Below are 14866 nucleotides of genomic sequence, written 5' to 3'. Positions count from 1 at the left end.
GGGCTCCTTGAAAAGAGGGTCATATTAATTTATGGGCTCCCTATGTATAGGGAGCCCATATAGCTGCTCCCTGCAACTCTTAATACGTGAGCTGTTAAGAAGGGGATATTAACACGATTGTTTCCTCCTTCCCTCATCAAGCTCAGTAGTCTGTTACAAAGGGGAACTGATTAGGATCCTGCTCAGTTTCTCTCTGCAGTCAGCTCTGTGTATTAGAGACTTCGACTCAAAAAGGAATCTGAGCATTTCTAACAGCTCACCCATTACTAGTTCCTCAGACTCAGCAGTTGCCAAAAAAAGACAGGGCCTGAGGAAGAGACTGCTGCCAAAGATGGGTAGAGCTGCCTTTGTCTGCAGTTCTGTTTTCAGTGGATTGCACCTTCAGATGGAGGGCTGCCCTTACCAATTCAGGTGCCTTAAGCAGCCAGAGCACCTGCACCGGTCTGCACAGGAGCAGGTGGGGGGAGATGGTAGCTCCTGGGGAGTGCGGAGGTTGTGCTCAAGGGTTCCAGAGCTGCAAGGGAGCAGAAACAGGGCAGGGGGGCTGACCTGACAAGGGAGCAGTTGGGAGATGCGAGTGGTGTGAGCTGGAGGAAGGAGCAGGGGGTGATCATGCAGCCAGTGGAGACAAGTGGCAATTTCTTCTTAAGGCAATGAGCAACGAGAGTAGGGATGTAAAATCCTGTTTAATTAGTTAAGTTCAACCGTTAAGTTTAACTGCTTAATCGATTAAACGGGTGTGAGCAGGGGCCCTGCTGCACTGGCTGGGCTGGAGTGCCCCCTGCCTACAGGAGGAACAGCTCTCTGCCTGTGGCAGGTAGGGGTGGCTGCTCCAGTCCCCACCAGTTAATGGGTGAGTCTTACTGGTTAACCATTAACATCCCCAAGTGGGAGCACAGCCCGCGAGGGCAGGGGGCCAACTGGGGTATGGGGCTGGTCTCTGCAGCCACTGCCACTGCATAGGTAGCACGCAGCTGCCCAGGGAACTGATTTGGGACAGTTTAGTGCTCCAAATTTTGTGGTGCTCTATATAGCTGCATACTTGCATATTGATAGGGATGGCCCTGTTCAGATGTAAGCAATCTGTGCCCTGTGTAGGAAATCAAGAAGGAGGATCTACCATGAGAAACCTGCTCTCTCTCTCATGGAGATATTGGCCCTTTCTCTTTTTTAAATTCTGCGAAAATAAAAGTAATATAGCTGGAAAGTCCACATTTTGCTCTTTGTGGGCCTGAGGCTACTGCCAGTGTTTTTCCATGGACTACTTTTGAAATTGGAACAGGTTCTGGACGTAGGAAAACGTAAGTCTGTACAGCTAGTATTTTTGTTGAAAGGATAGTTGAAGAGATTGATGGTAAAGTACCATATTGCTTCTTTCAATCTGTAATTTCTTTGAGTTAGTGAGTCCTTTGGGCTTTTGATCACTTCAGTAAAGTCACTGGGCCCCACTCACCTCTCCCTTATGCTGATATATCTCTATCAACTTCAAAATAATTTCTTCCTTATAGTGGTGTAAGAGGAAAATCTGGCCTGTTGCTATAGGTGTCATTGCACCTTGACTGCCTAAATGTCAGTTTGGCGTGGTCATTCTTTCATGCTGTTAGTGCACTAGCTTCTTCCGAGTCATTAGCTCCTGACCTCAGGAATAGAACTATGCAAAATTATTCTCTGTGAAAACAGACACCACTCAAAATTAGCCTGATTTCATGTTTTATTATAGAATCAAACGACAGGCCATGTTGGTAGAAATATTGGGGAGGGGTTTACAAACATTTTAATTTGGGAAGCTTGCATGATCTTGAAGGAGATAGGATATAGAAACTTGGTGGTGCCAACAGAATTTGGCATAGAGATTGTTGAGTTAATTTGAACTCTAAATTTTACACTCAGGGTGGGTGAGAGCAGGGAGGGTTCATGAACCTACATTGATCAAAACAAGATAAAATGTGTGACTGAACCTTCCCTTAGCATGCATTCAGAGACTCTCTAATCAGGCAGAATCTCATTCTTTCTCTTCTTGTTAAACTGAACTAATTTATTTTAAGTGATCATAAAATAAGTAATGGTTGGTTATATGTTGAGTGTACACTGAGTATTCAAGCTTCTGTGCATACATAAATGACCATAAAAATATGGTATAGAGGCTGCAGTAGGTATTAAATGAACAATACTGGTACTCAGGCAGCATCTTGACAACTATTTCGGAGACCAGATCTTGCAAATGCTTACTGAAGGCATAGTGCCTATTCTCATTAGTAGCGCCTGCCCGCTAACTGGTAAGTAAGATTGTTCTAGCTGGCAATTGTTCACTGGATCAGACTCTTAGGATGTGTCTACACTTACACATGATCGACAAAACTTTTGTCCTTTATGGGCGCTATCCGCCCTTCCCCTATGAACCACAAAGTTTGGGTGCAGCAAGTGAAAGTATGAACACTGCTTTGTCAGCAGGAGCCCTCTGATGTTGACAAAGTGAAACCTCTTTGTTGGAGGTGGAAATATTTTGTCAACAAAAGTGATTACAAACAGCGTTCACACATGCTGACTTGTAGTGACAAGACTATGTTGACACAGCTTTGTCACTAAAAACTGCGTGGTGTAGATATACCCTTTGGAACTAATGAATCACTAACCTTTCCATTCAAAATTAACTTAATGCTGCTAATACATGGACAGATTAATGGCATTCTTAAACAGTAGTCAATGAAATGCTGATTTCATTCCAGCCAAATGTTTGCTTTGAGTTAATTTGCAAATGTTCATTAAACGTTTAAAAAAATTCTGTTTGTTTGCTTTAGGATCCTGCAGGTATCTTTGAACTGGTGGAACTTGTTGGCAATGGAACATATGGACAAGTCTATAAGGTAAGATCTCTGACTGTGTCTGAAGTGATTGATTTCCTTATACTGTACATGAGTTTACATATTAGAATGAGCTGTACTTGTGTACATTCACTAGACCAGTATAAGAGCTGATCAGAAACTAGAAACCTTCTTTGTGAATTTCAGTGTTTTCAATAACTGTATTGGTGAACACAGAGAATTTTACATCCATTACAATGAAGTTCCTAATTCTGAAATTGTTCTTGGAAACTGTTTTTTAATTATTAGTATTACATTTCTTTTATTTTCAGCCTTTCCTGAATGTCTTCAGCCAACAGCAATCTAGATGGTGCAGTAGTTATGTCTAGAGAGCTGAATTCAGAAGTAGACAGGTTGATAAATGAAATTAGTTTGGTGTTAATCTAGTCTTCCATTCACATTGCAGAACCAGTGTACTGCCTCATTCTGCCAATCTCTGCTTAGCAAAGGGCCACTGCAAGAAAGTCTGGAAGCTTGCTTTAATATTGGAAATGGTTCTCATTCAAAACCCTATAAACTTTTGCTATTTCCTTGGAATCTGTATTCAGTTCCTGTAGAGCTGTGGTTCTCAACTGGTGGTCCATGGTGACTTTTTCGGTGGTCCACAGGAACATTGTCCAAAGTCACATGGCGTGAGCAGGCGCCGCCATTAGGCTGTTTTATGCCGTGTTCACAAGCACGCGGCGCATCATCCATAGTGTTACCTGGGACGCAACCGTGTTGTGTTGCCAGTAACTTCCATCTGAGGCTCTGAGAGTCACTGTAGCTGCTGCCGTTGTGCTGAGCGGTTGCTCTCTCGTTCGTCCTGTGCTACATGTGCTGTTTTACAGGTGTGATGTAGTTTGTTTATAATGGCAATGACAGGAAGAAATGTCAAGCGCAAGTATTCAGAGGACTACATCAAATTCAGCTTCACTTTTCAAGAAAAAGAAGGTGTGGATTTGCCACAATACGTTATTTGTTTCAAAGTCTTGGGGAATGACTCAATGAAGCCAGCTAAGCTGAAACTCCATCTCAAAAAGTGTCACCCCAACTTGTTGCAAAAGGATAAAGATTATTTTGAGCGGTAGTTATCAGGTCTGAAACAGCAGCGCCTCGACACAACAAGTGCATTCTACAATAAGACAAGCAATGCAGTGCGCGCTTCCTACATTGTTGCATATAAAGCTGCACAGGCCAAGAAGCCTCATACCATTGTAGAGCAACTTGTGCTCCCCTGTGCAAAAGAGATGGTGCGGCTTGTTCTTGGCAAGGAAGCAGCAAGGAAGCTGAATGATATATCTGTCTCTAACGACACAGTATCGAGACGGATAAATATGATATCACAGAACATCAGTGAACAAGTTGTGGATGAAATAAAGAAGTCTCCGTTGTTTGCCATACAATTGGATGAATCGATCGACATCGCATTGTACGCTCAGCTATTGGCGTTCGCACGATACATGGTTGAGGGAGATTTCAAAGACGAGTTTCTTTTTTTGTAAGACTCTTGATACCACCACAAAGGCTCAGGATGTGATGGAAATTGTTAACAATTTCTTTAAAGTATATGGTCTGGATTGGGTAAATCTTGTGGGTGTCACCACTGATGGTTGCACCTGCCATGCTGGGCTTAAGATCGGGCTTCCAAAGGCTGGTGAAACAGTACGCTCCAATGGTAACCGGAATTCATTGCTTCATTCATAGAGAAGCTTTGGCATCAAAAACATTGCCTGATCAACTGAACGCTGTTTTCAAAGGGTTGGTGAAAGTGGTGAATCACGTCAAATCATCAGCTCTGAACACTATGCTGTTCAAAAGATTTTGCCTGGACATGGGTTCCGACTTTGATGTGTTGCTGCTCTCTACTTCTGTATGGTGGTTGTCAGTAGGGAATGTACTCAACAGAGTTTTTCAGTTGAGAGAGGAGTTGGATTTATTTCTCCAGGCTCAAGGGAAAGAGGCATTCCAAAATGTGCTGATGCAATCAAATTTAGAACTTGCATATCTTGTTGATATTTTTGGAATCTTGAACAAAGTGAATCTTCAGCTGCAAGGGAAAGGCGCAAATCTGTTCTCTCACCAAAGCATCATAAAGGCTTTTCTTGACAAGTTGGAACTCTGGATCGTAAGAGTCGAAGGCAATAATTTGGTTCAATTTCAATATGTGGATGCAATGCTCGGGGGAAAAAGAAGCCATTCAGATGCAAATTCTCAATCATTTACGGAAGCTACGAGACGAATTGCAACGATACTTTTCTGGAGGTGGACAGGACAAGGGATGGATTATCTTTCATCAGGAATCCATTTACAACAGATGTTAATAGTATTCCAGAGGATCTGCAGGAGGAGTTCTTGGATCTGAAAAATGATTTTGCGGCTCAAAATGTGTACCAGCAGTCTACCATAGAGAAATTTTGGGCCAGCGTGACCGGAAGTTACCCAAATCTGTCCGCACACGCAGTCAGATTTCTTTTGCCATTTGCATCAACTTTTATGTGTGTGACTGGATTTTTGTGTTTGTTGCATGTTAAGTCCAAGCAGAGGAATCAGTTTGCAGTGGAAAGCGATATTTGTTGTGCGTTACCAAGTACACTCCAAACATTGAAAAGCTTGTCAGTGAGAAGAGAATCCAAAAATCTGTTAGTACGAAATAAATTTCAAACCAAAATGTTCGTTGTCTGCTCTTTTTTACCATGTCTCAAAAAGGAGGTGGTCCACGAAAATTTTTTGATTGGCCTGGTGGTCCATGGACTGAAATGAGTTGAGAACCACTGCAGTAAATGCTCATTATAGAAATTATATCAGTCAAATCCCCAGAATTCAGTATTTGGATCTCAGCTTGTTTGTGTGTTGTTTTTTTAAGCTTGGTCTCAAATATATTTACTGCATAGTATAACAATGAAGAGTTAAAAGGTACTGAAAGCTGTTTTCAAATTCTACTCGCGACTATGCTAACAATTCTGGTTCTACCCTATGATAATTGTCCCTCTGGATCAACTTATTAAAGGGCCTCTAAGTGTACATACCTGATTTATACACAATCTATATTTTCACATGCAGCTTGGATAATTGTGAACAAAATTAGTGAATCTGTATGTACAAATTCCTTTTGATTGTGCAAATATATATTTTTTTGCACACTCCCAATCAATCACTTGGAAAACATGGTACTTATTGTCATGCGCTACCATACACCAGGCTTCCCCCAAATCAAGAGAGAAAGGGAGGAAAAGTTTAAAAAGCTGTCAGGAAATACTTGTTCTGAATTCTGGCTTCCACATCATCTCATTGCTGTGTGCTAATTCCTTTAGTCTGATGGTAGAATTTCAATGAACCAAATATGAACTGAAACTTTTGGAGTTAAAAATGTGTAAATTTCTAAGCTGAAATAAATACAAACCTTACCAAGGCTATATTCTGGTGACTCTTCCTCTTTGGTACTTTTTTTAATGGTAATACATTAAGTTGATGATGATATGCTGTTTTTATTTCCATTGTTCTTCCGGAATCATCAAGGCCAAGAGCATTAGTTTGATGTTGAAACTGTTTTTCTCAGCTGGTAAAATAAGTGTAGCGTTTGACCTAATTTTAACGTGCATATTTCTAACAATCAGTGGAAAATATGTGACTATAACATCCTTTTAAAAGCTTAATGCTTCAATGGAAAAGCAGAGAAACTACACATACTTTACACTCATCTGTATACAGTTCCGTTATGTTTCCTGTCAAAATATTTGGTTTTTTTAAAAGAGTCCAGTTATCTGAAGCAGAAAACTTGAACATTATTCACAGTTTTCTGGGAAGTAAGAACATTTCAGTGTGTAGCCCTTTTTCACTTCTGCACAAAATATTTCACATGGTTTGTTGCCAAACAAAGTGATGGTTTTTTAAGAGAATATTATACTAATTCTAAAACTACAAGCCTAAATACCCATGTGCTAGAGAGAAATTGGCATCCATTTATGAACTCTGTGGCTTGATCATCCATTTAGTTTAGACTAATGCTTTCTTTTGGCTTTGGGTTCAAACATTTAAAGGAAAGACAAGACCACTGTGATCTACTCTGCCCTTCTGTATCACACAGGCCATAGAACTCCTGCAAAATTTTTCTTTTGAACTAGAGCATAAATATATACACACACATATATATATATATATATATATATATATATATATATATATATATATATATATATATATATATATATATATTTTTTAAAGCTCAAGACTATTTTTCTTAAATTGCCAGTAATGGAGAGTCCACCACAATCCTTGGAAAATTCTCCTAACAGTGAATTACACTTGAGCCTCAAAACAACATTTAAGTGATGTGAACCAGTGTAACTGCTAATATGAAGCATAATTGTTCATGGTGTCATTCTAAACCATTGGGAAAAAATAAGACCTTGATGGTTCTTCCATCAAAATTTCCCTGGCAAAATGCTATATGGGTTTGGGTTTTTTTTGCAGCCTGACAAATAAAAACAGATCATTCAAAGATCTCCAAAGATATTTTGATCTTTTTGCTCCCTCTAAATTATTTTCTGGAGATGCCACTATGAAAGAATAATTTGCCCAATTTGGTGTAATGAATAGCAGAACCCATGTAATCACTCTCAAGGTAATCTTCTTTTTAAAAAAGAATCATATGCTAGGGTCCAAAAGGAATTATTTTTGGAAAGTTCTGTTATGCAAGAGGCTGTGCACAGCTTGACCTGCTGCTCACAAACAGGGAGGAGCTAATAGGGGAAGTAGAGGTGGGTGACAATCTGGGATCTCAGTGATCATGAGATGGTAGATTTTAGGATCCTGACCAAAGGAAGAAAATAGAGTAGTAAAATACACACCTTGGACTTCAGAAAAGCAGACTTTGACTCCCTCAGAGACCTGATGGGCAGAATCCCCTGGGATACTAACATGAAGGGGAAAGGATCCCGGGACAGCTGGCAATATTTTAAAGAAGCCTTATTGAAGGCACAGAAAGAAACCATTTCAATGCGTAGCAAGAGAAGCAAATATGATAGGAGACTGGATTGGCTTACCAGGGAAATCCTTGGTGAACTTAACCACAAAAAGGGAGCTTACAAAAAGTGGAAACTTGGACAGATGACTAGTGAGGCATATAAATGTATAGCTCGAGAATGCAGGGGAGTTATCAGGAAGGCGAAAGCGCAATTGGAATTGGGACTCGTAAGGTATGTGAAGGATAACAAGAAAGGTTTCTACAGGCATGTTAGCAAGAAGAAGGTGATCAGAGGGGGAGTGGAACCCCTGCTAGATGAAGGCGGTAACTTGGTGACAGATGATGTGGGGAAAGCTGAAGTACTTAATGCTTTCTTTTCCTCTGTCTTCACGGACAAGGTCAGCTCCCAGACTAATGCGCTAAGTGATGCAATATGGGGCGAAGATGGACAGCCCTTGGTGGGGAAAGAATAAGTTAGGAGCTATTTAGAAAAGCTAAAAGTACATAAATCCATGGGTCCGGACTTAATACATCCGAGGGTGCTGAGAGAGTTGGAAAATGTCATTGAGGAGCCTTTGGCCATTATCTTTGAAAAGTCGTGGAGATCAGGAGAGATCCCGGATGATTGGAAAAAGGCTGGGTTGATTTAATTGGGATTGATGCTGCCTTGGGCAGGGGTGCTGGACTTGATGGCCTTCTAAGGTCTCTTCCAGCTCTATGATTCTCTGATTCTATAAGACTAGAAGATTATCATCTTCACCATTCTATCCTAGGAATCCATGAAATAACTGAATTCCACTGAATTTAGGTAGTTTGGATTAACTCCCATTGATTCCCTGAATTCAGCCCTGTCACAGCAGTCTAAACTTGGAATAGCAGTGTTTGGCCCATGCTAGTGAATTTGTGTTCCATGCAGATAATTATGGGTGAGCATATGGAGGATTTTGATTCTTTCCATTTTGTAAAACTAGCTGGCCTGAACTCGAAATACTAATTTCATGTGTCTAAGTGGACTCACTAATACAGATTATACTGCTAGTTGAGCAAAATAGATTTTCATATATGCCAATGCTTCTGTGAATCTGAACACTTCTTTTTTATATCCAAAACAGAAATTATATTACCGCTATACCTCTAAAATCTTGTCCCCCATATAGTTTGTGGCTGTAAGGCCTGGTCTAGGCTGGGAAATTTGCTTGGTATACCAGCATTGCTGAGGGGTGTGAAAAATCTGTACCTTCAATGACACTGCTAAACCAACCTAATCCCTGGTGTAGACACAAGACAGGACTATGCAGCACTTTAAAGACTAACAAGATGGTTTATTAGGTGATGAACTTTCGTGGGCCAGACCCACTTCCTCAGATCAAATTGTGGAAGAAAATTGGCATGACCATATATACCACGGGTTCCCAAACTTTTTGACACGGGGACCAGTAAATCCATTCACAAGCTTTTGGAGGACCTGTAACATTCATTTGCATATTTGCATATTCATTAAGCAAATGATGAATATTCAAATAAGTTTTCCAGTCCTCCCAAAGCCCCCAGTGCCATCTTTAGCAAAGCTTTTGATACGGTCACCCACAATATTCTTGCTAGCAAGTTAAGGGAATATGGATTGGATAAATGGACTGTAAGATGGATAGAAAGCTGGCTAGACTAAACTTTTTACTTTAGTTGGAACCCAGTTTTATTTCAGTAGTGTTTTTTGCAACCCAAAAATATAAACACATATAAAAAAAAGAATTAAAAATGAATAAATTTTCAGTGTTCCACCCGGCTGCATCCTCTGCCCAGCCTGGGCCAGATTTTGTACCGGACAGTCCGGTATTTGAGGGTTCTGTCCAGGAAACAAATTTAGAAAATACCGGAAATATAAAATGTCTGGTATTTTCTAATTAGGCAAGTTTTATTATTATTAGGTGTATCAGTCTGTAGCTGCGAACTGCATGGCTGGTAGATGTGCTCACGCTGTGTGAGTGTGTCTACCAGCTAGGCAGTTCGCAACTACTCGAGGCAGGGTATTGGGGGGGGGGCAAAATTGAATCCCTGGGGCTGGACTCACTCGTGTGCCTGGGTCAGTCCTGCTTCCCACCAGCTGATTTGCTTCCCCCCCTTCTCCTCCTAATCTCCCCCTTCTAGCCCTGCTGCCCCCATATAGCCCTGCTTCTGGCCGCCGGTTCTCCCCTGCCCCGCACCGACCTCCCCCGGCCAGCCCTGCTCCCCTCGACCACCTCCCAGATGGCCGATTTTCCCCTGCTTCTCCTCCTGATCTCCCCTGGCCAGCTCCCCCACCCCCCGGCCAGCCCTGCTTCCGCTGGCCACACCCCCCCCCGATCTCCGCTGGACAGCCTCGCTGCCCCCAACCCTGCTTCCCAGCGGCCAGTTCCCCTTCCCCCCACACCTCCTCCCAGCCTGCCCTGCTCCCCTTCCGGCAGCCACGCTGAGGCCCAGTATTTTTTTCCTGCGGCCCAGTACTGGGCCACGGCCCATAGTTTGGGAAACGCTGATATATACCAAGGGTTACAATCAAAAAAAGTACAAATCACCAATGGTAAATTAGATACCACTCTCTACAGAAAATCCACTGACTCCTACAGTTACCTACATGTCTTCAGCTCCCATCCAGAACACACCATATGATTCATCGTCTATAGCCAGGCCCTTAGATACAACCGGATCTGCTCTAATCCCACTGACAGAGACCAGAAACTTCAAGATCTCTACCAAGCATTTGTAAACCTCAATTACCCACCTGGGGAAATAAAAAAACAAATTGAAAGAGCCAGACGAATACCCAGAAACCATCTACTTCAAGAGAGACCCAAGAAAACCAACAATAGAACACCACTTGTATCACTATAGCCCCCAACTTAAACCCGTCCAACACATTATCAATAAACTACAACCTATACTGGAACAGGACACTACACTCAGAGAGGCTCTGGGAGACAGACCCATAATCTCCTATAGACAACCACCTAACCTCAGGATGATTCTTACCAACAACCACAGAACATACCACACCAATACCAACCCTGGAACTTTCCCTTGCAACAAACCCCATTGCCAGCTTTGTCCACATATTTACTCTGCTGACACCATCATTGGATCTAACCACGTCAGTTACAAGATCAAGAATATGTACTTCTGCTCATCCAGAAATATAATTTGTGCCATCATGTTCCAACAGTGTCTGTCTGCTGTGTATATTGGACAAACTTCTCAGACACTTCGCCAAAGAATCAATGCACACAAATCAGATACCAGACAGTTTCACAAAGAAAAAACAGTGTCTTGTCATTTCAACCAGACTGGGCATTGTCTCAATGTCCTAACTACATGTATCTGCTTCAAAGAGACTTTAACACCAAGACTACAAAGGGAAACCTCAGAACTGTCATTCATGCTTAAATTTGACACTTTACGAATGGGCCTTAACAGAGATGCTAACTACCTTACCCATTACAAAGATAGCTTCCCCAATTATCACCCCTAATATCATTATCTCATAGACACTACCCACCCCCTTCACCCTCCTCTGTCCTAAAATCTGATTTGTCAATTTTATATGTGTTCACTTTTTTTGATTGTATCCCTTTGGTCAGGGCTCGACAAATTATACAATCTACTCGCCCGTGGCGAGTAGATTGTAACCCGGAAGAGCCGGGTTCCGGTGATCTGCGCATGCGCAGAATGGTTTGCGCATGCGCAGATCGCCGGACAGTGCGGCTGGCGAGCGGGGCTCCCCGCGGTTCGGCAAGCCCTGCCTTTGGTATATATGGTCATGCCAATACCATATATGGTCTGGCCCACGAAAGCTCATCATCTAATAAACCATCTTGTTAGTCTTTAAAGTGCTGCATAGCCCTGTCTTTTGTTTCAGCAAGACCAGACTAACACGGCTACATCTCTATTACTATTCCTGGTGTAGACAGTGATAATTCGATGAGAGAATTCTTCTGTTGAGTGAGGTGTATTGCCTCTTGGGAAGTTGGCTTACCTGTTCTAATGGGAGAAGTCATCCTGTCAGGATTGGTAGTGTCAGAGGTGAAAGTAACTTGAAATTTCTTGCAGATACTGTCTTATTGGAACCCAGGTCCCTGCTAGCTCTTTAAATGGCTCCCTGCTGCCTTTTGCCACAGCTCATCCAGCTCTTTTCAGAGCTGTGCACCAGGGGACACCTGCTTACTTTCATCTCTATGTAGCACTTTAGCAGAGACACTATAGTGGCACTGCTGCAGTGATTTCAGTGTAGACAAGCCCAGAGCCTTTATACTGGACCCACAAAGCCATCTCATGGTAGCACTCACTCTCTTGTTCACTCATTTACTTGCTGGAATAGGATCTCTTTGGTTTTGCTCCAGTCCACCCCATTTGCCTGATGTATAAATCCATGCTACCTGTGCCTTACAGTTCTGTGGCTTTATGACATAAACAGAAAATGATTTTAAAATAAACATTCAAAGAAAACTTGTTTGAAGGGAACCTTTCAATTAGCAAAGATAGTTGGCCTTGTTAAAATCATTATTTCCCCTAGCTGTGGGTCAGAGGATGGAGCACTGGTCCACACTATTGAACACTTGTATGAACAGCCCCAGGAGTTTGCTCCTGTGAGTAAGTGCTTGCCATCATGATGTGCTTGTGCTTGCTCATGATCATCTGACACCCAGTCTGCAATGCATTTGGTAATCCAAAGGGGCTGTGAATTGACTTACTTTTCTGTTTGATCCCATGAGATCATATTTCATGCTTGGGGCCAAATTCTGCCACTGGATTCAGTATTTACAAGAGAATAAGATTTGGCTGTAATTCTGCAGTGTGTTTGAAACACCCGTTGAGATTACCAGGTGCTGTGCGAAGGGTAAAATATGCTACAGAATATTGGAGGCAGAATTTTGCATTCTAGTGGCTGGAGTAAAGGAATGGTGGATCAGGAGATGTCTATTTCTATTGGTGCTAATGTGGGAACTTGATGTAGATATAATTTGACTGCTATGTTTGGGAGGCAGCTCCAGTCAAGACAGTGAGGCTGTGCATGTGGGAGGGGAGGGGAGAAGTACCACATTTGCCTGAGGCTTGCAGTCAGTTAACCTCTGGGTCCAACTACCCATCTGTAAAATGAGAATGGCTGTGCTTACTGAAAAGTGTTTGGAGAAGGTGCCATGTAAGTGCAAAGTCTGTTTGCTCTGTTGGTGGGAGGTTCTCATTTTGGATTGTTGGATGCACAGTGAAGCAAAACTAAAGCTTGATTATGCCTCAGCAAACCGAGCTAAGCAGCTAACTGCCAAACAGCCGAAAGCATATTTAGGAGGACATCTCTAACCACCAAACGAATCATATTTTAAAATCGCTTTTCAGGGTTGCATTGTTAAAAAAGAAAACTACTAACTAACTCTACCATTCCTCAGGCTCCTACCTACACTGGGCTCACCCCAACACTTTTGAGAAGTGTTTTGTTGAATGGAATGCCTGTAATAGAGTAAATGTTAAGAGTGGTTCCTCCTAAGAAAAGAAAGCAAAGAGTTTGTGTGGAGAAAATAAAAGTGTTTATGGAATCTCTCATGTGTCTGATTTTTGACACTCCCTTCAAAGCTTAAATCTCAGATCAGAGGATGATTTCTAGTTTCCTGCCTTAGGGCCCAGACCTGTGAAATACTGGGCACCTCCTGCACAGGGCAGATGGCCTAAACTGCTGATTTCAGTTGAATTGACTAGTTGCACTAGAAAATCTTCCCCAACTGCCTTTCTTCAAATGTGAGGAGAGTCTCCTTCCCTTTTCACCTTTTTGTCTTGTATTCCCTTCTCTTTTTGCTGTAATAATCAGTGGTGGTGCAATGCCTCACAGGGGGCAAAGAGGAAAGTGGGGGAAAAAAACTAAACAAAACATTTTAGAACAATTATTTGAACAGGTCACAGCTGTTACTTTAACAGTGTAGTGATTACAGCAGTGCATAAAGAGCCTGTACTGAGAGAGATCATGGCCTTGTTATACTAGGGCTGTATATACTTGGGATGTGTATAATTCCGTTTAATCAGCCAACCGATTAAACACTGTGTTTAACCAGTTAACCGCTTAAACGGGATTCCATGGCCCTCCACCTGTGGCATGGCAGGCCTAGCTGGGCTGGTACGGCCTCCTGCCACAACATGTGAAGGTGGGGGGCTGCTCCAGCTCAGTGGGGCCTGCTGAAGTGTGGCCTGCTCCCACAAGGCCAGGTTCACTATGGGTAAGGGCTGCTTATGCCAGATCAGGCCCACGCACTGCACCATGGTCAGGCTGGCTCACCTCGCTACTCATGGGACCCTTGTTAATGCTTATTGGTTAACTGCTACCATCCCTAGTATATACATGATGTAAGAGACAGTCCCTGCCTCAAAGAACTAAATAAACAGGACTGATGAAGAGAGCGAGGTGGAACAGGTTAAATGGCTAGCTCAATGTGTCACGGCAGAGTGATTGCAGAGCTAGAAAGTGAGCTGAAGTCTGCAGACATATAGGCTATCACCCAGTATTCTGGGCCACCGTGTCCCTCTCTGCCTCACTTATGTCTTTTCTACATAGGCCTTGTTTTGCATTGCTACAGATTGCTGGTCTGTGCTGGCCTCTTTTCAAACTGCACAGAGTACCTGTGGGCGCTAGCGAAGTAGAAGTTGTAATGATAACAGCTGGGGCCTTGCTGCCAAGGCCAAATAAATGAGGTGGTCACTCTCCCCTTGGTCTCAAGGGAGCTGGGTCTATGTGACAGGAACTGCAGCATTTTCAGTGCAATGCAAAACTCCTTCATTCGCACGAATACCGCAGCTAGTCATAGTGTTCTGATTACTGAATGCTGTAACAATCTTGACACAGCGAGGGCTCAGAGGATTGACATTTCTTCCTAGAGCAAGAATATGAACAGTCAGAGTAGTTGCAATAAAAAGTGTTGCTAAAGGAGCTCTTTTCCACACTGCTTCGTTCTTTGTTTCCCACTGTGTGTGGGGGTGAGCGTGACTCTGGGGGAGGCAACAAAAATCATACCAAAGTACTTCAGATATCAGCAATTTTCCCCATTAA

At 42.5% G+C, this 14866-nt stretch overlaps 1 protein-coding gene across 11 annotated transcripts in view; it reads left to right on the top strand.

Moving 5' to 3' along the window:
* Positions 1-14866, top strand: part of TNIK (TRAF2 and NCK interacting kinase) — a 352035-nt gene that overhangs the window by 63156 nt on the left and 274013 nt on the right. For all 11 annotated transcript variants that reach the window (XM_075937944.1, XM_075937946.1, XM_075937945.1 and 8 more), the window contains exon 2: positions 2799-2864. In XM_075937944.1, coding sequence (XP_075794059.1) covers positions 2799-2864 — 66 coding nt within the window. The remainder of the gene's footprint in view (positions 1-2798; positions 2865-14866) is intronic.

The sequence above is a fragment of the Pelodiscus sinensis genome, chromosome 10 (genome assembly GCF_049634645.1).
Source record: "Pelodiscus sinensis isolate JC-2024 chromosome 10, ASM4963464v1, whole genome shotgun sequence".
Taxonomy (NCBI): Eukaryota; Metazoa; Chordata; order Testudines; family Trionychidae; genus Pelodiscus; species Pelodiscus sinensis.
Note: the sequence above shows the minus strand (reverse complement) of the source record. Positions and strands in the feature narration are given on the sequence as shown.